The following is a 23,203-nucleotide window of genomic DNA, read 5'->3' as shown; positions in this document are numbered from 1 at the left end:
CACAGCACGTGGGCTCTTACATCCTCAACCAAGGATTGAACCTGTGCCCACAGCAGTGGAAACGTGGAGTCCTAACCACTGGACAGCTAGGGAATTCCCAACACTGAGAAAAATTTAAACAAGAAGAGAGGACAAGGAGATCTATGGATAAAGAGAGTGTAAGTCCACTAATGAAAGAATAACTAGATTGCATAAGAAGCAGCTAATGACATCACCTGAAACCCCTCTAGCGGTGAGGATCTGAATCATGATAAACAGAGGCACTGGCTTCAAAACAGGATGGAAACCACGCCCTGTGACACAGCATACCACAGGATGCCAAGTTTTTAGTAGTCCAGGCCTCCAATTTAACAGAAGCGGAGTTGTAAAGGAACTCAATGATATAACTCTAGTATTCAGTGGAAAATATCTCAAGACTCTCTGCGGGGAAAAACAAAGTGGTGCTGAAATAAAATGCATGCAGAAAACCCAAGCTTGTCAGAGCAAACACAGTCGTCTGGAGGACTGGAAATCAATTCCTATCCGTGAGTCGGCCATGTCATAGGGCTGGGGGCTCCTTGTGGTTTGGCACCAGCCGGAACATCTAATCATCAGATTTTTATCCACACAGCACATTAGTGAAATATTCTTGGCCTTTACTATCGGTACTGATTTAGCAATTTGAGGTCAGATTGGTGAGATAGAAAAATTTAAAGAGAAACCACAAAACCCCTTTCCTTCCAAGCTTGGGATCCAGCTCAGACTCACTTGTTGGGGAAACACTTCCCTTCTCTTCCCCCCACCACTGCCACACACACATTACTCTCTCCCCACCCCAGCCATAGAGCAGCCTAATTGATCATTTTAGGCAGTTTTTTAAGAGCTTTGTGGTGTTTTATCTTTTTTTTTGCATTAATAAGATACTTTTATTTTTATTTTTTTATTTTATTTTATTTTTTAAATTAGTTTATTTATCTATTTTTTAACTTTACAATATTGTATTTGTTTTGCCATACATTGACATGAATCCACCATGGGTGTACACGTTTTCCCCTTCCAGAACCCCCCTCCCACCTCCCTCCCCATCCCATCCCTCTGGGTCATCCCGGTGCACCAGCCCCGAGCACCCTGTATCATGCATTGAACCTGGACTGGCGATTCATTTCACATATGATTATTTACATGCTTCCATGCCATTCTCCCATATCATCCTGCCCTCGCCCTCTCCCATAGAGTCCATAATACTGTTCTATTTATCTGTGTCTTTTTGGATGTCTCGCATACAGGGTTATCTTTACCGATTGACTAAATACCATATATATGTGTTAGTATACTGTATTGGTGTTTTTCTTTCTGGCTTACTTCACTCTGTATAATAGGCTCCAGTTTCATCCACCTCATCAGAACTGATTCGAATGTATTGTTTTCAATGGCTGAGTATATTCCATTGTGTATATGTACCACAGCTTCCTTATCCATTCGTCTGCTGATGGGCATCTAGGTCGCTTCCATGTCCTGGCTATTATAAACAGTGCTGTGATGAACATTGGGGTACACGTGTCTCTTTCAAGTCTGGTTTCCTCAGTGTGTATGCCCAGCAGTGGGATTGCTGGGTCATATGGCAGTTCTATTTCTAGTTTCTTGAGGAATCTCCATACTGTTCTCCATAGTGGCTGTACTAGTTTGCATTCCCATGTGGTGTTTTATCTTATCTTCTAAACGGGAGTCTTAGGTATCTGAGAGGAGCAAGGGAGAGAGTCAGGCCCAGAGAGAGAGAGAAAGAGGACAGCAGCTGACAGGCTGATCCCCTCCCCCTACTACCAGGTCCTTTCTCCTTTACAATAATCCTTGTAAACAGCCTCTCCTTATCAAAGTCAGGTTTGTTTTTTATCTGACACTCCTAACTATTGTGCCAGGCTGCCTATTTTGCACTGACACAGGCGAGAGGTATTTTGGAAGCTTATACTGGCACTTCATGGCAAATAGATGAGGAAACAATGGAAACAGTGAGACTTTATTTTTGGGGGGCTCCAAAATCACTGCAGATGGTAACTGCAGCCATGAAAGTATAAGATGCTTGCTCCTTGGAAGAAAAGCTATGAGCAACCTAGACAGCATAATAAAAAGCAGAGTCATTGCTTTGCCAACAAAGGCCCATCTAGTCAAAGCTATGGTTTTTCCAGTGGTCATGTATGGATGTGAGAGTTGGACCATAAAGAAAGCTGACCGCTGAAGAACTGGTGCTTTTCAACTGTGGTGTTGGAGAAGACTCTTGAGATTCCCTTGGACTGCAAGGAGATACAACTTGTCAATCCTAAAGGAAATCAGTCCTGAATATTCCTTGGGACTGATGCTGAAGCGGAAACTCCAATACTTTGGCCACCTGATGCAAAGAACTGACTCATTTGAAAAGCCCCTGATGCTGGGAAAGACCGAAGGCAGGAGGAGAAGGGGATGACAGAGGATGAGATGGTTGGATGGCATCACCGACTTGATGGACATGAGTTTGAGCAAGCTCCAGGAGTTGGTGATGGACAGGGAAGCCTAGCGTGCTACAGTCTATGGGGTTGCAAAGGGTTGGACATGACTGAGCGACTGAACTAACTGAACTGACACTGGCCCACGTGGGAGGGAGGGCTTGGCTAAGATTGTTATAAGGATTAATGAGGCTTAAGCAGAGTGCTTATCTCAAGTCACACTCGAAATACTCAATAAGTGGTGTCTGTGATGTTGACTATCACCATCTTCAGATTGGGGATGAGAGGGTTCCAGGATTTTGTCTGAAGAAAGAAGGGAGTCATGTCACTTCCATGAGTCTCCTCAAATACAGACAACCCAACAAATGTTAAACAAAAGAGAAAAGAGAAAGTTTTTAGTCACTATCCTCATACAATATCCTACCTTATCCTTTCAGTTAAGGTTGAAACAACAAGGAATTAGCATAAAATTGGAAACAACTAAAATGTTGAACAGGACAAGAATGACTGAGTAAATTATAATAATTCACAGACTAGAGTAGAAAGGAATCATTAGGATTATAAAAACTACTACATAGAAATAAGAAACATGCCCATGATGTATGTTAACTGGTAAAAGCAGACAATGCAAAATATGTATAAGTGTGGACAAAACCAGCAGATAAAATGCAAACATGAAAACATTAGGGGGATGATGTATAGATAATGTTACAATTTCAATCTTTTAGCTCTCCTCAATATCACCAAGCCTTCACTAGATGTCTAATAGCATTCATCTCTATAGAACAGGGTTAGGGGAGTCTTCCATTCTCTCTGTGATGTTTCTCTGCACGGTTCAGATTTTTTTTTTTTACAACAAAAATAAACGACTTCCATAAGCAGAAAAAGTAACTGTTCCCTTATACATATTTTTTAAAGTGAAAGTCTAAGGAACTCAATTCTATAAAATATATTAATTAGACCCCCAAGGGAAGGCAGAAGTGGATACAGAGGGCTAATTTCATCTAGCTTTGCCTCTGTCCTTGCAAAACAAAGGCGAGGCTGATGCCTCATCAGCTGTGGTCAGCTCTCCCTCACCAGCGCCAAGGGCCCCCATCCCCCACACTGGGCTTTGCAGTACTGCTTCTCCTACTATTGTCAGGATAGTTGATGTAACACTCTGTATTCCTGGCCAGCTTTTTCTGACAAGCATCACAATGTGTGGATGCTCACTCACTTCAGAGTGAGAAGGGACTTGCTGTGGCAACATGGACAGACCTAGAGATTATCACACGAAGCGAAGTAAGTCAGAGAAAGATAAATATTATATGATTTCCCTTATACATGGAACATAAAAAGTAATACAAATGAACTTATTTACAAAACAGAAGCAGATTCATAGAAATAGAAATTTATGGTTAGCAAAGAGCGGGGTGGGAATGGAGAGGGATAAACTGGAAGTATGGGATTAACAGATGTACACTTGTCTATATAAAATACATAAATAAGAAGGACTAACTGTGTAGCACAGGAACTATATTCAATATTTTGTAATAAGCTATAATGGAAAAGAACTGAAAAAAGAATATATACATATATATATACACACCCACATACTGAATCACTTTGCTGTACACCTGAAACTAACACAATCCTATAAATCAACTACACTCCAACAGAAAAAAAAGAAAGGATTTGCAGTCTCATTTATTTATTAAAGTAAAGAAAATCATCTCAGAATTATCCATCCCCAAAGAGCCAGTCAGTGTGAGTGAACAGATGGTTAGCTGCCCAAGTTTATCTCGCCTGGTTTGTATCCAGTTTAGGTTAAAAAAAAAAAAAAAAAAAACAGTCTGAAGACAAGAGGAAGAGTTCCCAGAAAGGAAGGCAAAATTGTTCCTAGAAGGGAGGGTAAAACTGGCTGTTCTCATGACAGTCGGACTTGAACTTACTTCTCCCAAGTTTCAAGTTGATGACGAAGTTTCAGGATGGAAATAAGCATCTGGTCGACTGGAGTCCTTCGCTAAGCAAACCAAATAAAAACCTAACAACAACAACAACAAAAACACCAATGCCTGACAGCTTGCCAGAGCCACACTGACAGCAGGTGCTGTTACAACCGGGACTTCTCATTGTAGGCCTCCACCCCCACCCTCCGTCTCTCGCCAGTCACCCTTAGCTGAGTCAACGTCCTTACAAGCCTCACACCATCTTTGACTTTGAATCCACTCAAATTTTGCTCTCAAGAGTATGGGTTTTTCATGTACCATTTTTTCTTTTTTTTGGCCATGCCCTCAGCAGTGAAAGTGGAGAGTCCTAACCACTGGACCTCCAGGGAATTCCCTCCTGCACCTTTAATGTGTCCCCTGGCGCCTGACCTCCCCACTCACAATGGCCCTCATGGAACCTAGTGTACACTGTAAATCCCAGAGTAGATGGTGATGATGTGTGTGTGTGTGTGCGGGGTGGGGGGTGGGTACACACTAAGTAGAGAAGAGGATTGAGAGAACAGAAGGGAGTTTATAAATACAGCTGCCAACGTTTCTAAAACAGTTGCTTCTTTATTTTTATCTCCTTCCCTGATGTTCAATTCAGAGAAGGACAATTACCATTACTACCAGGCTGCTACTGACTCAAAGTCTCCAGGAGTCAGGTGCTCTGCTGGGTATTATGGACAGGATCTTTAAGCCCTCCATTGGCCCCACAAAGTAAGAATTCCCATGTTGCGGGTAAGGAGATGGGGGCACCAGCTCTCCAAGACTCACAGAGCCAGTGAGTCAAGTCAAATCCCACCAAGAATAGGTCTGTGGGTTTGCAAAGTCCATGCTTGACCACTCTAAGAGCTGCTACCCCACCACACTCCCAGAGTACAGCTGCCAGATTTAGTGAATAAAAACACAGGATGCCCAAGAATATCCCAAATATCGCATGCATGTGTGCTAAGCTTCAGTTGTGTCCAACTCTGTGCGACACTATGGACTGTAACCTGCCAGGCTCCTCTGTCCATGGGATTTCCCAGGCAAGAATACTGGAGTGGGTTGCCATGCCCTCCTCCAGGGCATCTTCCTGATCCAGGGATAGAATCCACATCTCTTATGGTTCCTACATTGGCAGGGGGGTTCTTTACCACTAGTGCCACCTGGGAAGCCCAAAACATTGCATAGGCTATATAAAAAATGCTTTAATTCTTAGGATGCAATGCTGAAGGATTCAGGGGCAAAGTGTTGTAGTATCTGCAACTTGCATTCAAAAAATTCGAAAAAGATGAAGTTAGTACAGCAGGATACTAACAACTGATAAACTGAAGAGAATCAAAATATTGCATAGACATACTCACTAAAATATTACTTGAAGTTTATCTGAAATTCAAATTTAACTAGGCATCCTGAATTTTATCTGGAAACCTACCCCAGAAAGACCGTGAAACTGTGGAGAAACCATCACTTGGGCTCCAAGACCTCCCTGGGCCACTAGATAACCCTGCAACCAACAGAGTCTTCCACTTATGCTAAATTAAAAATCAGCATAAGGTCCCAAATCAGTTTTACCATGTGACTTTGGCTAGCACAGAACACGACGAATTTTTCCAGGCGTAATGCGGTAATACTATCATCAAAAGAAATATTGGAGGCACTTCCCTGGTGGTCCAGTGGTTAAGAATCCACTTGCCAATGCAGGGGACACGGGTTTGATCCCTGGTCTGGAATTAAGATCCCACATGCCTCAGAGCAACTAAGCCTGTGCACAACAATTACTGAGCCCACGTGCCCTAGAGCCTGTGTTCTGCAACAAGAGAAGCCACTGCAATGAGAAGCCTACACACCGCAACTAGAGAGTAGCCCCCACTCACTGCACCTACAGAATGCCAGCATGCAGCAACAAAAACCCAAAGCAGCCAAAAATAAAATACATAAATAAATATTTTTAAAAAGAGAAACATTGTAAAGATGATTGAGTTATGTGGTCAATCTGCAATGTCAAAGCCAGGTTAATCACCTGGACTGAAAAACCTACCTTTCAGTTAATTTGCCAAGATGTATATACTGAGAGCTTTCTCTGTGCCCAACAAGCATAGGCCCTGTTTCAAGAAGATATTTAGCTAAGGATGTAACATTGATATGCACGTAACAGTGAATGTTCATGTGCAAGGCCCAAAGAAGGGCAATGCCTGAAATTACTGGGATAATATCAATTGTATGGATCCATGGGTTTCCCTGATGGCTCAGTCAAGAATCTGCCTGTAATGCAGGAGACCCGGATTTGATTCCTGGGTTAGGAAGATCCCCTGGAGGAGGGCATGGCAACCCACTCCAGTATTCTAGCCTAGAAAATTCCATGGACAGAGGAACCTGGCGGGCTACAGTCCATGGGGTCACAAAGTGTTGGACATGACTGAGGGACCTACACTTTCATCCTAAAATTCCCATCTGGATACCTTGCAGGCTGCTCAACATCAACGTGAACAAAAAAGGGGCTCATGATTTCTCCCCTAATCACTCAGTCCTACTGATGAGAGCAGTCCTACCTCCTCCTATTCTCCATTTCTTTTCCTGTGCCTATCTCATCACTGGGCTTCCCTGGTGGCTCAGCCAGTAAAGAATCTGCCTGTAATGCAGGAGACCTGGGTTCGATCCCTGGGTCAGGCAGCTTGCCTGGAGAAGGAAATGGCAACCCACTCCAGTATTCTGGCCTGGAGAATTTCATGGACACGGGAGCCTGGCGGGCTACAGCCCACTGGGTTGCAAAGAGTTGGACATGATGGAGTGACTAACACTTTCACTTTCATCCCATTACTGGCAAGGACTGTGGCAATATGGTTCAGTGCTAGGCAGTCTCCCAACTGGTGTCCTCTTCTCCAGCTTTGCCCCTTTCAAAGGTATTATCTACATCAGCTTCCAGAGAGTTCCATCAACAGTGCCTATCAGGGCAGACACTCTCCCCACTGCTAACAGGATAAACTCTGAGGTCCTGACGCAGCCCAAGACGTCAGTCCATGGGACCTGACTCAGCCCATCACCTGCCATCCCAACAGGCCCTTTAAGAACCAGCAACATGGAGTGTTCCACCTTCTCCCAGCTATGACTGCATTAGCTTCTTCTGCTGAGAGGTGTTAGTTGTTCAGTCATGTCTGACTCTTTGCGACCCCATGGACTGTAGCCCGCCAGGCTTCTCTGTCCCTGGAATTCTCCAGGCAAGAATACTGGAGTGGGTTGCCATTTCCTTCTCTAGGGGATCTTCCCAACCCAGGGATTGAACCTGGGTCCCCTGCATTGCAGACAGATTCTTTACTGTCTGAGCCACCAGGGAAGCCCATGACTTGGTACAGCCACAAGATACAACACATCCACACCAGCCTGATGGAGATCTTTCAGGAAAGCAGCACAAGGATGGCCGAGGAACCAGCTGTCCTGATAAAAGCTACATGCAGATGATAAGAATAAGCCCTCAGGGAACTGCACTGGGCTTTAATGCAAGTAAGTTAATATTTTCTGAAACTTTCAGGCCTCAAGAGCACTGCTGCTTGTACTTTAGTTCAACAAAGTGCTACTTAATAATTAAACACAAACTCAGCATCCACATTGCCATCTACAGAGTCTATATTTACCCAGAGATAATGCAGACCAACTTTGAGAAAACCTGATCTAATAGTGTATGGAGGATTCTCATTGGATTCCACGTTAATAAAACTCACCAAATATCAAAACATCCGTTGGTCTGCATTATTTTAAAAATTTCTCCCTGAAATCAAGCAAACCCAGAGCAGATTCTTGGAGTAATGTGAGTAGTTTGTACTATTTACCTTTCTAAATACTCTATTGAGATATAAGAAATATGCTGCCATTAACATTTTACCCTTATTCTCTGACCTTATTTTAACTTAGGAACAAAAGCATTGGTTTTCTTTCTTTTTTTTTTTAATGTCACTGTTATTGAACTCATTTTGCTTTAATTGCAACTCCAATAATTTCAGCTAATGAGATCTGACAGTTGAGGCTCCAATGTTAGTTTATGTGTCAGCTGCTGCTCTGTCTATAAGTCACATATAGACAAGAAGGTAGAACAGTTATTCTGAAAAAGCTCCTGCTACAAAACACCCAGTAGAATACTTTCTAAATACTTCCAGGTAATTTCAAATGTGAACCCAAGGTTGAGAACTGCCAGCCTAAAGAGAGAAAAATCAGCCACCAGATAGAAACAATCAAAAGGACCAGGTGAAGAATGGGGAGATATATGTGGATGCTGGCAGGGGAAGGGGGTGGGGGGATGTAGGAACATTTGAATGAGTAGATGAAACACAGGGTTTTAAGATGTGAATAACTAAGAAGTATGGCCATGGCAATAATGCCAGGTTCTCTGTATAACTTGTGGAGCCAGCCATATTATTTTACAACCTGTTTGGTTGTGACTATATCTCTCAAAGATGAAATAAGGGATGTTTCCCTCACCTGTTTATATCTACATCTCCTATTCCTTCCATTACTGTGGATTATCAGAAGAATCGTATTAGAAGCAATATCCTTAAAATGGGACTTGCAAGAGTAATGATGACATTTCAGTAACAAGGAAGCAAGGCATTCTGTCTTGCTTTCTTTAGAAAGAATGTAAAATTCTGAAGCTAAAGGAGCCACGTGGGGAAGGTCAAGGAATGAAGCAGGTACAAGTCTGTGCATGTTTGCATGCCAAACCCTAGCATTAATATTCACTTCTACACAGAAATATGCCCTCTCCCATTTTTGTTAAATGCATGTTAAATTCTTCAATACTGAAAGAATCAACCCTGAATATTCATTGGAAGGACTGATGCTGAAGCTGAAGCTCCAATACTTTGGCCACTTGCTGCAAAAAGCTGACTCATTAGTAAAGACGCGATGCTGGGAAAGATTGAAGGCAGGAGGAGAAGGGGGTGCCAGAGAAATGAGCTGGTTGGATAGCATCACTGACTAAATGGACATGAGTTTGAGCAAACTCCAGGAGATGGTGAAGGACAGGGAAGTCTGGTGTGCTGCAGTCCGTGGGGTCACAAAGAGTCAGACACAATCGAGTAGCTGAACAATGAATGACCTCTTCAGGCTATCTTTTCCTTTTCCTTCTTGTGGTAAAGAGCATCAGATACAAACAGATATTTCTCCACTCTGTGAAAGACAGCAGAGCAAACCCCATGACAAAGAGCACCTTCCCTGGACCCTGGGGTCGGGAACAACAGGAGTGTGATGGCGGTGGGACAGGGAGGGAGGTCCCGTCTGAAGGGCAGCCTCCATTATGCCCCAGCTGCTGTCACACAGACTGTGACGGGGCCAGCACTGCAAAAGAGCCACATTCGGGAAATCCAAAAAAGAGGGGATAGATGTGTACATACAGCGGATTCACTTTGCTTACAGTAGAAACTAACTCAACACTGTAAAGCAACTATGTTTCCTGTTGTTTAGTCACTAAGTCGTGTCCGACTGTCTGTGATCCCATGGACTATAGCCCTCCAGGCTCTTCTGTCCATGGGATTTTCCAGGCAAGAATACTGGAGTGGTTGCCATTTCCTTCTCCAGGGGATCTTCCTGACTCAGGTACCAAACCCATTTCTCCTGCATTGCAGGCAGATTCTTTATCACTGAGCCACTGGGGAATCCCACAAAAGCAACTACAGTCCAATAAAAATTAATCAAAATGAACAACAAAAAAAACCGAATAGTCACATGTTCCCAGAGAAGCTGGAAAGCTGGATTATTCAGTGAAATTTCCAGATTTTAAAGGTATAAACTATTAGTGAGGCAAACGTGACCACTGGAACAAAAATGTGTAGCAGAATAACAATATATAACCAAAATCATCCTGAAGATGTTAAGTTCTCATCTCTCCATTCATCCACGTGATGTTTAATAACTATCTACTCTGTATGACATTCATTTAACAGGTTGAGAAGATGATACAAAGCTACATATGGCCAGACCCCTACCTTCAAAGAGAGCTTTGGGGCTAGCTTTAAATACTGAATTATGTCCTGTGGATAGAGAATCTCTGGCAGGGCTGAGGCTAGGGGGGAATTATTGAAGAATTCAATTATGGAGCTGCTAATGTTCTGGTCTGGTTTGATTAACACACAGGAAAAGACAGGAGATTCCTTGAACCTGCATCACTGATGGCCCAAACCCACTGTCCTTCACGCTGAACTCCTGAGGACACCAAACAGACATATAAATATATAACAAAGTAAACAAGACCCTGGTGGTTTGAAAACATTAATAACATAGTTCCCAAAGTGGCCTTACAGAAATAAAGCAGGTATATTATGTTATTTTAAAAATTCTAAAAGTCAACAGAATTAATTAAATGAAAACCAGACCAGTAGTTCTCAAAGAGTGGTCTGAGGACCCCTGAGGGGCTCCAAGACCCTCTCAGGGGATTCCTCATGGTCAAAACTATTTCTGTAATAACACTAAGACATTATCTGCCCTTTTCAGTCTCATTTTTTTCATGAGCTTGTAGTGGAACTTTCTAGAGGTTACACAGGTTGTAACGATGTCATTGCTCTCACAGCTAATGAAATATGTGCTCATGTATACTTGTATTTTGGCTTCCCAGGTGGGGCTAGTGGTAAAGAACCTGCCTGTGAATGCAGGAGACGAAAGAGATGGGGGTTCAAGCCCTGGGTCAGGAAGATCCCCTAGAGGAGGGCATGGCATCCCACTCCAGTGTTCTTGCCTGGAGAATCCCATGGACAGAGGAGCCTGGTGGGCTACAGTCCATGGGATCACAGAGTTGGATACAACCAAAGGACTTAGCATGCACATACTTGTGTTTTAAAAATGTATCAGTTCTAATGTCTAATATTATACATATTGATAGATGTAACCAATAGAAACATAAGTTCTTTGGTGTCTTCAATAATCCTTAAGAGAATAAAGGCATCTGGGTCCCAGAATTCTGAATTAGATTATAAATTCCATAAGGGTAGGGACTATGTCTCATTTACTATTGTACCCACAGGTCTCAGCACACTGCCTCACAAATGATTCATACTCAGTAAATATTTCCTAAATAAATGGATGACTGCCAAAGAATATACCTAAAAGTGCTTTTGGATATAGAGAGCAAACACTGCAAGTAGCCTTTATTTTTCTCAGTTGCTTTTGACTAGTTATCAGCTTTGATAAAAAAAATGGTTGCTTCATGTAATATATTATGGATATAGACTACGTATCTTGATGATATAGGCCATAAATGCCTAGTCACTTGGCCAATATCCTGTGTTTTCATTAATGATTTTATAATCCCACCTGCTGATTCTTCCCTGGGAAACAAGCAAGTGTCTGGCAGAACAGATGGCCCCTTCACTGTGGCTTGACAGTGAAAGCAAAAAACAGTTCTCATAAGCAAAGACCTTCCCCTCCCTCCCAAAAGATATTTTCTTTGATGTAAACCTGCAGAATAGTAGTAATTACTATGAATAATAGCCCAAACTAGAATTATCAGCTCTTTTGTATGCTAGTTATACCAGTTGAAATTAAAATTAAGTACAGAGTGGGGACAGAAGCACCCCATTTCTGTAAAGTATATGTGCTACTAAAATGTGGATTAAGCAACAATATATTTAACAGTGGTTTCTTTGTTTCTCTGACTTTTTTTTCTTTGTTGTCTCTGACTTTTTACAATGGCATATATTTCTCTTTACCAGAAAAACAGGCAAAAATAAAGAATAAAATACAGGGACGTCCTTGGTGGTCCAGTGGTTAAGAACCTGCCTTGCAATGCAGGAGACACGGATTCTATCTCTGGTCCAGGAGGATTCCACACGCCGTGGACCGACTAAACCCATGTGCCACAACTATCAAGCCCGCGTGCCCTAGAGCCCATGCTCCACAATAAAAGACGACGCTGTAATGAGAAGCCCTCACACCACAATGAAGAGTGGCCTCCCACACACCACAACTAGAGAAAGCCCACACGTAGCAACGAAGACCCAGTGCAGCCAAAAATAAAGAAATAATTTTTTTAAAACAATAAAACACGAAGAAAAAAAGAATTGCCATCTCAAGGAGTGAAGACATGGGTTAACAGAATCAGTCTCGGTTTTGACCTGGGTGCTAGTCCCAAGGACTCTGATTCACGATGGCTAGTGGTGTCTGGGTTTTTTCCATAAGTGATTCTGATGTGGTTCCCTAGAGTCCAGGAAAAACACTGAGAACTACTGACTTACTCCCTTGCCTTAACCTTTAGTACTGCATACACACACAGTCACCATGAATTAGTAGGATGCTGAAAGAAACATCATAAGATTTTGATATCACCAGATCACATTTCCAAAAGCCAGGGAGAAGTTGGATGATTTTGTTGAGGAGTTAAAGACTCCGGCAAGGGTATGGCCTCTGTTTATAGAGCTACGGTTTCTGCTGGTGCTGAGCCAATCACATGACTCCGTCACGAATTTGGAAGGAAGAAACTGAGAGATGAAGCATGCTCATGGGAGGCTCAGCAGCTGGAGCATCACAGAAGGTCAGGGCTGGGGAAGCACCAAATGAGGAACCAGCCTGGGCCCAAGGACACAGAGGAAGCTGGTGGGGAAGGAAGAGGTGAGAGACACACTGGGCCTGGATCCTGCTGATTGTCCAGTTTCTACTGGATTCGCAGGAGGCCTTACTGTGCTGTGGTTCTCACCCTTTGATTTCTACCAGCTTCCTCTTCCAATCTTAGAGAAAAAAAAAAACAAACCCTCTTTCTTGAGCTAACGTGAGGGTGCCTCATTTCCTCCGAGAGCACTGCTCCTCTTCAATGCCAAGAAGTGGAGGACAATGTGATGTGTGAGGGTAGAATTTACAGTCACCAGGAATCTTTTGAAAGGGAAGAAGATGCTAGTAATTGCTCCAGGGTAACAGGTGTAAATAAGCCAGAACTGTCACAGGCAATGGGATGTATGATCACCTTCAGGATAGGAAAAGTAAACTAGAAGACCCAGTTTGTGCACCTAACTTCATCATGTGGTCTTTGATAAGTCACTTCTCTACATTTCCAGGGTCATATAGGTGTAAAGGTAATTCAATACCCTAATATGTGCATGCATGCTAAGTTGCTTCAGTCATGTTCAATTCTTTGCAACTCTAGGCTGTAGCCCGCCAGGATCCTCTGTCCATGGGATTCTCCAGGCAAGAATACTGGAATGGGCTGCCACGCTCTCCTCCAGGGGATCATCCTGACCCAGGGATCGAAACTGTACCTCTTAGATTACCTCATTGCAGGCAGATTCTTTACCACTAGCGCCTCCTGGAAGCTCCTAATTTGATACCCACCACTATCCATATTCGAATTTACAGTCTCAGTTTCCTTGACTAGAAAATAACAGATTAAGTGATGCCTACTCTAAGATTCTATGTCTTTATAACCCTGAAGAGAGGTAAATCAGGAGATGGGGTTGCTAGGCAAAAAGGAGCCCTTGAAGATTATTTATAGTTGATTGTCTTTATATAAACAAAAATGAAGATGTTTTACTCATTTGACTCTTTAAAAATATCACATAGCTTCACCAATCAGTGTTATTTGGTTAAACTGTCAGGGATTATATTTTCTCTCTTTAAGCTCCAAGGTTGCTCTCACTCCCTGAGCAGGCCAGCTGGTATTTGCCCAGGACCTCAGGTTTCCAGTGAAGGGTATGTGACTCTGTCATGTTTGTCTCATCCCTGAGCCCTAATGCTGTCGTCCTTCCTTGGTCTATGAATAGGAAGCAAAGTGTCAACAGTTTCTTGCCCTCTCGCTGCTTCCCCTGCCAGCCCATCTCTTATTAGCCAACTTTGCCCTTGGCCAGCTTGCGCCCTCATTTCTGGGGGATATTCAAACTGTCAGCAAGCCGAAAGGCAAATTTAATATCCTGCGCTGCAGAGTTGCTCTCAAGCACAGGTCACGTACCTGTGTCATAAATCTCAGAATTTTGGAGTTAGAAGGAACTTTATCTACTCTTTAGTTCCTGTCTGTGAAAAGAACAGCTGGAAACAACAACAAATGTTTATTGTCGGCTGCGCAAATATGTTGCCTATACAAATAACGATAACAAATTCAGGCACCAGGAAAGGACTGTACTATATGCTTTACATCAATCCTTTTATTTCATCCTTGCAACAGCTCAAAGGTAGGTATTCTTATGACCCTCATTTTCAAGATGAGGAACCTGAGGTTTTGAGGGGTTCAATAATTTCCTACTTGGCTTGTCCAATTTAATCCAGGTATTTGTTAGTAACCGAAAAAGGAGTTTTCACCAAGCTCTGCTGATTCTTAGGACACTGTTCTTCCAACTAAAACAATTAGAAGTGAGGCAGCAGGCAGTTAGCTTACCCACCATGTACCAGGCACTGCCCTATTTGCCAGGACAATTAGTGGGGTTACGAGATGAAATGTAACATAAAACCCTGCCCTTCCAGGTTTTAGACAGAAAAAGAGATTGCTGGGTCCCTGCAAAGCTCTGTCTTCAGGGAGGTCAAAATGCTCAACAATGAGGGCCTGGCCCATGCTCAGGGTATCCTCCAGGATGTGGGTGTGAGCAGCCACGAAGGGAAAAATTTCTCTGCCTCTTCTGCAATTGAGAAAAGTAAAGAGAAACAGCTGGGCTTCCCTGGAGGCTCAGTGGTAAACAATCCACCTGCAAATGCGGTACATGCAGGTGTGATCCCTGGGTTGGGAAGATCCCCTGGAGAAGGAAATGGCAACCCACTCCAGTATTCTTGCCTGGAAAATCCCATGGACAGAGGAGCCTGGTGGGTTAAGTCCATGGGGCCACAAAAGAGTCAGACATGAGTGAGTGACTAAACAACAACAGGGCTTTCTCAATGTAAGGCATACTATAACAAGCCAAGAATGGAACCAAACTGTCTTGGTTCCTTCCACTCTACTCAACAGCCGAGATCAAAATCTCCCTTCAGTCATCTCCGGCTGTTGTGGGGCTCAAAGAGAATTATCAAATGAGACAGAGTCTTCTAATAGGAATTATGTTACTAAGCTTCTCACAATTAGCCCAACCTACTCATTTGACTTTCATCCTTTTTCTCTTCCCGCTTTTTGATGTAGACAAAGCAGGACATGGACAATCTTCAAAGGAAAAAAATTAAGAACTAGGACTATCAGGTTGTATTACAAGTATATTAAAGTAAGTTATGAATGAATTTTCCATAACAACATTAATGGAAATAATGATGGCACCTATAATTGGCCACCTATTCCAAGCCTGACACTATGCTTAGTGCTTTACACAGGTGACCTCACTCAGTTTCACAACAGCATACACACAGGCAGATCCTAGGTCTGTGTGAAGCTTATACAAGGTATGGAGGCTGTAAGAAAAGAAAACGTTGGATACAGAATTAGGTAGAGGGCCTTGGAAGAGCAAGTGCAGGTGAGGGACCCAAAGTGTAAGCTTTGTGAGTTTCATGGTAAATGCACCCCCAAGATGGCTAACATCCTCATTTCTCTCAGGAATGAAACTGAGGTTCAGAGAAGTTATGTAACTTGCCCAAAGGCAAAGAGCCTAGAAATGTCAGGACTAGGATTTGAACACTGGGTGTCTAACCTCCAATCTCATATATTTTTTATTTGCTTCTAACAAAAATAAAACTGCTATCATTTACAAATAACTATGGTGGTGGTGGTGGTTTAGTCGCTAAGCCATGTCTGACTCTTGCAACCCTGTGAACTGGAGCCCTCCAGGCTCCTGTGTCCATGGGATTTCCTAGGCAAGAATACTGGAGTAGGTTGCCATTTCTTTCTCCAGGGGATCTTGCCCACCCAGGGATTGAACCCATCTCTCCTGCATTGCAGGTGGATTCTTTACTGCTGAGTCACCAGGGCAGCCCTACAAATAATACATACTACTGTATCCCATGAAAAGTACACCCATTTTCTCTAGTAATTCTTATAATTCTTCTATTTACATAAATAGTTGTTATCCTCATTTACAGATGGAAAAACCTAGAATTAAGAAAGGTTAAGTACTAGCCTAAGGTTACCCCGCTAGTACACGGTGGAGCCGGATTCACGCCTGCGAATTGACCTGCAAAATCCTTACTCTTTCCATCTCATGCTGCCCCCCTACAGGTGACCCAGGAAAGCAGAGTGCTAATGATGGTAATGTGTGACCTGTGGTTGCCTTACTATATTTCCACACCTGTCCACACCTAGCCCTGTCGTTTAGTTTCACACACCATACGGTGCAGTGTTCCTTAACAGGGTGAGGCAGCTCTGAAAGTTCACTTCTCCTGTACTTTCATTTAACAGTCAGATCAGAGTCCATTCTTCATGGAGAAAACCACCTTTAAAAGCCAATCACCAAATATCAGTGCAAACTTAAGCCCCAGCCCAGCTGCCTTACAACTGCCCTCCACCCCCACCTCCCTACCCACTGCCCATGAATGTAGACCCACAGAGCATCCAAAGGCTGACAATACCTGAGCCACAGGGTGGGGAGATCATCCGTCTCACAGACCTCTCCTGAAACAGCCTTTCAAAGCCACACAAGAAAATCCAATTGACTATCATTGGATTGCTTAACTCGAGACACTCAAGCAAGAGGTTACATCCTTAAAGTGGTTACATCCTTAAACTGCCTTGCCATGGATTTGCAGGTGGACAAGAGTGGAGAGATTCAATTTCGTTTTTCCTTTGAACATGCTTTGGACAGTGGCCTTTGAGAAGCTCAGACAGTGGGTCCTGTCACCCCTTGGCAATGTGAACTTTTAAAAAATTAAACTATGCTTTGCCATGGCATTTTTTTTTTAAGTTGCTTCAGATTTCAAGTAATGGATGGCTTTTAGAAATCTCTATTTAAAAAATAGGTCTGTTGCCACCTGGAATGAAACAATTTTGCTAATTGGGAGCGCAGTGACCAATTTTGGAGGAGGCCCCAGCTTTTATTATCTTGCCAACAGCGAGTGTAAACAAGTGGGAGAAATCAGGCAGTGATGGGTGCTAACAAGAAAGGCTTCTCCGATAACTTTCTTAAAAGGAAAAAAGTGACCCCAGTAACTCTCTCTGGTTCCTCTTTCTGCACAGATTGGTGAATGTGGGTGAAAGGGCAGGAGAAATGTCCACTGGTGAAATCATAGGATGGAGAGGTCTGAAGTGACCAGCTTTCCAGTCCACTCAACTGAGAGGAAGAGATGGGCTCAGATTAAGAATTTAAATGCAGCTTTGCCTAAGCTTAGGGTTGTTTGAGAAGAGCAAGAATCCATGGTGAGACAAAGCAACACAGACTGCTGGTACAAGACAGCAAGCTGCTAAGTCAGCTAGTCAGCACAGGCTCTGATGAACTGAAATGTCACCCAGCCCAGAGGCCTGGCCTGGCTACCAAGTGCGGGGCTCAGCCCAGGAAGGCAGGAACACAACACCAGCCTCTCATCCCCACCTCACACCACTTCAAAGGCCAGGGCAAGCAGCCAACACACCTGCGGGGTTGCGGTGTCTTTCATTTAGTTTGTTTCATCATGAAGTGGGAGGGAAATGAGTTTGGGCCCAACAGAGACTGGGGCGCCGGGAGGGCCCAGAAAACAAATTACAGAATGTAAGTGAAAGCCTTCTTTCAAAGTCTAGACCCACAGTCTTGTTTATTGCTCTAAAAGGAACAGAATGATTCCTCTCCAGCCTTCTTGAATTCTTACCCACCCAGCCCAGGAAGACAAGGAAGAAAGGAGGGCCCTAGCCTCTGGACTGGGGTTATAAGGGGGTGCAGATCCACCCCGCACAAGGTTCAGCAGTGGGAAGGTGGGCTGGAAGTGTCCCCCCAACCCTGCTCGACGCGCGCCCGTACACACACACACACACAGCCCGCCACGCCTCACCTTCTCGATCGTCTGGTCCACGGCCTTCTGGAAGACTCGGGCCACCAGCAGCGTGATACTGGTCACCAGCAACAGCAGGGACAGCGTCCCCACCACGTAGAAGCAGCACCTGCCCATTCCGCGCACCGCTCGGGGGCCGGGCGGCCGGCGACCGGATGAGAAGGAAGGAGGGAGAGACTGAGGGGCGCCGCCGGGGCGGCCGGAAGACCCGGGACCCTCGGGCGCCCGCGGCCCAGCCGAGGGGCCCGGCTCCCGGCTCCGCCTCTGGGAGAGCGCGGCCCCGCTTGCACCCGGCCGGCCGAAGCCGGGTGGGAGTCCCGTTTTGGTTTCGCTTTCTCCGGCCGGGGCCGCCGCGGCGCCCGCCTGGCGCAGCTCGCGAAGCAGAGGGAGCGCGCAGCGCGGAGACGCTCGCCGGCCCGGCTCGCCGCAGCCCCGGGAGGCGACAGGCGGCAGCTGCGCGGGGAAGCGGGCGGGGCGGATGCTGAGCCCGCAGTCATGTGCCCCGCGGCGGCGGCCGCGATTCGGCCCGAGCGCCCCGCGGCCGGTCCCGGGGGCCGCCCAGCTTCAGCGGCTCCCTGACCCTCGCCCGGCGACGCCCCCACCCTCTCACCGCAGGCCCCGCGGTTACCGCGGGAAAATCGCCTGCTCTCCCCTTCTCTACCCTCTCCGTAGACACGAGCTGCGGGCTATCAAGCGCCGAGCACCGGGGATTCAGGATGGATACACGCTGCCCCTGCTATCTACACGAGCTCACAAGTTACCGGGACACTGTTACAGCAATTAAAGCACAATGTAACTACTGCTTTTACGAGGTGCATGAGGAGATCTGTGCCAGCAAGCACCTCTGCCCGGGTGATCTAGCACACCACGACTGAACTGGTCGTGGGGGATGGGTAAGGGTTTGTCATGTGAACGATATGTACAAAGGAGGGGGGAAGCTTTAGGAGAAGAAAAAGCTGTGTTAAGTTATTGAGGGGTGGAAAAAAAGAATTGTATTGATCAACCATGCTAGAGGTCTCTCCATTATTTCTATAGAAAAAAAATGTATAGACATAATTATTCTATAGAATAATTAAGCTTTTATAATTAAGAATAAGCTTTTAAAAACTAAAAAAAAAGATATTGGGGGTGAAAAATCCGAGATTGCCGGAGGAAAGTCTTTTTTGAGTCTAGGCTCTGGTGTGCAGTGTGGGGTGGAGGTATGGAGGCCCTTGGGGTCAGACTTTGAAGGACTCTTGTGTCCCATAGGAGAGTTGGGACTTGATCCCTCTGCATTGGGGTCAGCAAGAAGCTTCAAGCAGGGGGCCCTCGTGTTCTCATCTGCTTTGCTCACCAATGTGTTCCAGTCACTCCGGCTAAAGTCCTCACTCAGCAGAGACTCAATAAATATCAGTTGAATGAACATCAACTATACCCAGGCCTTGACTAGGTGCTCACATACCTATTTAATACCCGCAGCAACCTGGTAGCTCTTTGTCCCGCTCCCCCCCAAAGCATCTGGAGGGGAGCACTACTGTAGAGATTTATGAGGGAACAGGGTTGGGGAGCTAGACCTGGGGTGCAGGTGTGGCCTTGGTGAAGGAGAGAGGCAAGGAAGGAAGGTTGAGTTGAAGGAAGCATTTTATGCTGCAGTGAAGCTCTAAGAAAGCTCAGGAAGGCCTTGGGGGAGTCTTCAAGCCAAGCTGCCCTGTCCCATGAGCCCAGCGCCTCCCAGGAATAGGCTTCTTGTATTCAGTTGTGAGCTGGGAGCAGCACTAGGAAACTGGCCTCTGCACCAAGCTGGGGATGAGAACCAGATGACAGATTTTAGGGCTCGGCAGCTGGGGCCATTGGTCATTTGTGCATGATCTGAGAAGTACATTTTCTTGGCCGCTATGGTAGTATTAGCCCTCTTTTACACACAAGGAAACCACAAGGCTCTTAGGGGCGAGTAACCTAACAAGCTCAACCGGTTGCTGGGTGGTAGATCCTGCCTCAACCAGAATGCAGGCCTGGTGACTTCCAAAGCCGTTCCCTTTTCTACCCTGTGCATTGCTGCCTCCCAGCTGCCATCAATGAGAATCCGGGACCTGGAGGTTCAGTTAGGAGACTTTGCTGACCACTTGGTGAGATGCTATGATGCATTAAAAATGGTGGCAAAAACTTTGATACTCCTTCTATTGAGTATTCTTTCCTGGAGAATCCCATGGACAGAGGAGCCTAGCAGGCTACAATCCGTGGGGTTGCAAAGAGTTGCACATGACTGAAGCAACTTAGGGCAGCACACACAGCACTATTGAGAGGAGGGGTCTATACGGTTTGCCTTGAACTTGGGCTGGATTTAGGGATGGGAAGCACTAAATCACCATGTCCTAGAACTTCTGAAGAAAGATCATAAACACTTGCAGTTTCTTCTTGGGCCTCTGGAAATAGCTCTTGGTGCCTTGAGCCGCCACTAAGCCCAGCTACCCTGAGGCCTCCAAGCTGGAGTGAACAGGGGAAAGACCATGGGGTGATGCCCTGCCTGAAATGCAAAATAAACCACTGTTTGAAGCCACTAGGTTTTGGCATGTTACTGGGTTTTAGATAACTGGAGCAGATTGTGAGGGCAGGTCTGAGCCTGGACTAGGGCAATGACAGTGGCCGCCCCCGTTCCCAGGTCTACCCATCTATAGCTACCAAAGGTCAGCAGCAGCTGGCCTAGAGAACCAGGCCTGGGTGGGGTCTGGAATGATTCAGCTCCTCCAAACCTCACAGCCAGGATGTCTGGGTGGTCCCCAGTCATCCTGACACCACCAGCAGCCTTTCCCTACCTCCAGTCCTGCCATGCTAACAGCCTGTTCTTTCCTCTTCTCTGCTTTGGATTCTAGCTATATACCTGGGCTCTGTCCTGTGCCCCAGTTTGCTTCGGGGGCTGTGCCAGCCTAGTAGCCCTCACTTATCCCTTCCTCAGCAGCCTGTGTGTGTCCTCTCCTGTATTAACTAGAAAAAAGTTTCAATAACCTGCTTGCTTGAGTATTCGGCACCGAGTGGTCCAAGTTCACGTTAAATCCCCTTCCTCTGGTCAGACTAAGACCAGTTTTCTGTTTGCAGGTTCCGTTAACTAGGCAAATGCCATAGTTACCCACCTACTCATCCCTGAGCCACCAACCTCAGGGCACAAATCCTTCTCATTGTTCACTGAGGTCCCTTCTTGCCCCTTGTCTGGGCCACTAGGGGAGTAACAGACAGTGGGGATGGAGAGATGGCTCCATTTGATAAACACATCTTGGGATGAGGGAAGTGTCTGAACCAGGGTTTCCAACTCAGTTACTCTCAGTTCACCTTCCCTTTGAGGTGCTCTTACTGGACAAGCATTCCACCTTGTCAGGTGGCTGGTAAGCCGCTTCCCCTTTAAAACTCTGGTCCAAACTGGACAAAAACCTCTTTCTTGATTCCTCTTAGCACAGCTGACCAGACTAGCATTTTAAAAATGTACTAAACACTAAGAGAGAACAAAAAGGACCTAAATTACAGAAAACATAAACAGCTTAAAAAAAAAAAGAACTCATATTCCCAGAATAGCCATCTGTGATCCCACAGCAATTTCTTTCCTATCATAAACAGCTGAGGACTTCTGAGCTCCTAGCCCAACTGTCTTTCTGTTCTGTTTCCTCTTCTCCATCGCATGGTAACTACTGATGGAGACTTTGCCCACAGCCTCCCAAATTCTCATACAAGCTTCCAAAACCCCTTGGGAGATCCTCTTCATTTCTGATCTGTAGGATGGGTCACCTTCTCTGTTCACTGATCTCATTATTTTTTTTTGAGCTGTTAAATCATCTTCCCCTCCAGATGAGCCTCCATCTCTGCTTACAAGGAGTGGGTGCTGCATGGCAGGTACACAGACTATTAAGCTGCTTCCACGCTCTGGAGGGTCAGACGGCGGAGGAGGGTTACTGCTGCAACTGGTTGACTAGGGAGACTGATGCTCTGTTAGGGAGATAGAAATTTTCCCAGAGACCCCTATATACCTAAAATCAGAAGAACAAGAACTTGAAAACAAGTGCCCTTGTGGATGAATGATTATTAGTGCCTGCTGCAAATTACACAATCACTCAGGACTCAGAAGGAAAAAGAACTTCCTGCAAAGAGTGTAAGACAGGCTCCAGAACAACAGACTCTGAGTCAGGAAACAAGAAGGACTCTTTGGGCCCCCACCTTAAATTTAAAATATTGTTATTATACTCAAAGGAGGTTAATTATATAGTCAACTGTATATGGTTATGTGAAAAGTGTTGATGTGTTAAATGTAGGCATTTAAAATGCACCACAGTTTTTACAACCTTGTGTGGAAGATAATCTCTAAATGTAACTGTCAGCAACTCTTCCCTTCTTTATAGGCTCCTGCAGCTCCTCCAGTTAAAAGTGGTATTTATTGCCCTCTCCTTAAATCTGGGCTGGCCTTGCACCCTGCTCTGACCAGTAGAATGGGTGGTGGAATTGATGGGAGTGTGTCCATTCCAGGTCTAGGTAGCTCCTTCCTTTACATTTTTGCGTCTAACGGCCATCTGTTTTTTGCTCGTTTTGTGTTTTAATTTATTTGGCTGCACTGGGTTTTAGTTGTTGCACACACAGGATCTTCGATCTTTGTTGTGGCATGTGGGGTCTTTAGCTGTAGCATGAGCAAACTCTTAGCTGCAGCATGTGGGATCTAGTTCCCTGACCAGGGATTAAACCAAGGCTGCCTGAACTGGGAGCTCAAAGTCTTAGCTATTGGACCACCAGGGAAGTCCCACAACTCTCATGTTAGAAGCTCAGATTACACCGCTGGGTGATGAGAAGCCACAGGGAGAGAGACCCTGGAGAAGGAGAGAGGATTCACAGTCCATCTAAGCTCCCAGCTTATGATGACCACAGCATATGCCACATGGAACAGAGATGATACACCAGCCCTGTGAGCCCCGCCCACATTGCAGAATTGGGATGTGGCCAAATGTATGGCTG

General features: G+C 45.1%; 1 protein-coding gene and 1 long non-coding RNA gene across 3 annotated transcripts in view; one reads left to right on the top strand and one right to left on the bottom strand.

Annotated features, from left to right (window-relative positions):
- SCARB2 (scavenger receptor class B member 2) overlaps positions 1 to 18,682 on the bottom strand; it is a 71,801-nt gene extending 53,119 nt beyond the window's left edge. For both annotated transcript variants that reach the window (XM_081585301.1, XM_081585308.1), the window contains exon 1: positions 18,239 to 18,682. In XM_081585301.1, the coding sequence (XP_081441427.1) occupies positions 18,239 to 18,355 (117 nt within the window). In that variant the 5' untranslated portion in view covers positions 18,356 to 18,682. The remainder of the gene's footprint in view (positions 1 to 18,238) is intronic.
- LOC145543638 (uncharacterized) lies at positions 8,332 to 14,501 on the top strand. Its single transcript, XR_014080924.1, has 2 exons — positions 8,332 to 9,953; positions 12,026 to 14,501. It is a non-coding gene; the product is annotated as an uncharacterized LOC145543638 (long non-coding RNA).
- Positions 18,683 to 23,203: the final 4,521 nt, after the last annotated feature.

The sequence above is a fragment of the Giraffa tippelskirchi genome, chromosome 1 (genome assembly GCF_054371585.1).
Source record: "Giraffa tippelskirchi isolate mGirTip1 chromosome 1, T2T-mGirTip1v1.2.pri, whole genome shotgun sequence".
NCBI classification, from domain to species: Eukaryota; Metazoa; Chordata; class Mammalia; order Artiodactyla; family Giraffidae; genus Giraffa; species Giraffa tippelskirchi.
This window is presented reverse-complemented; position numbering and strand designations above follow the sequence as displayed.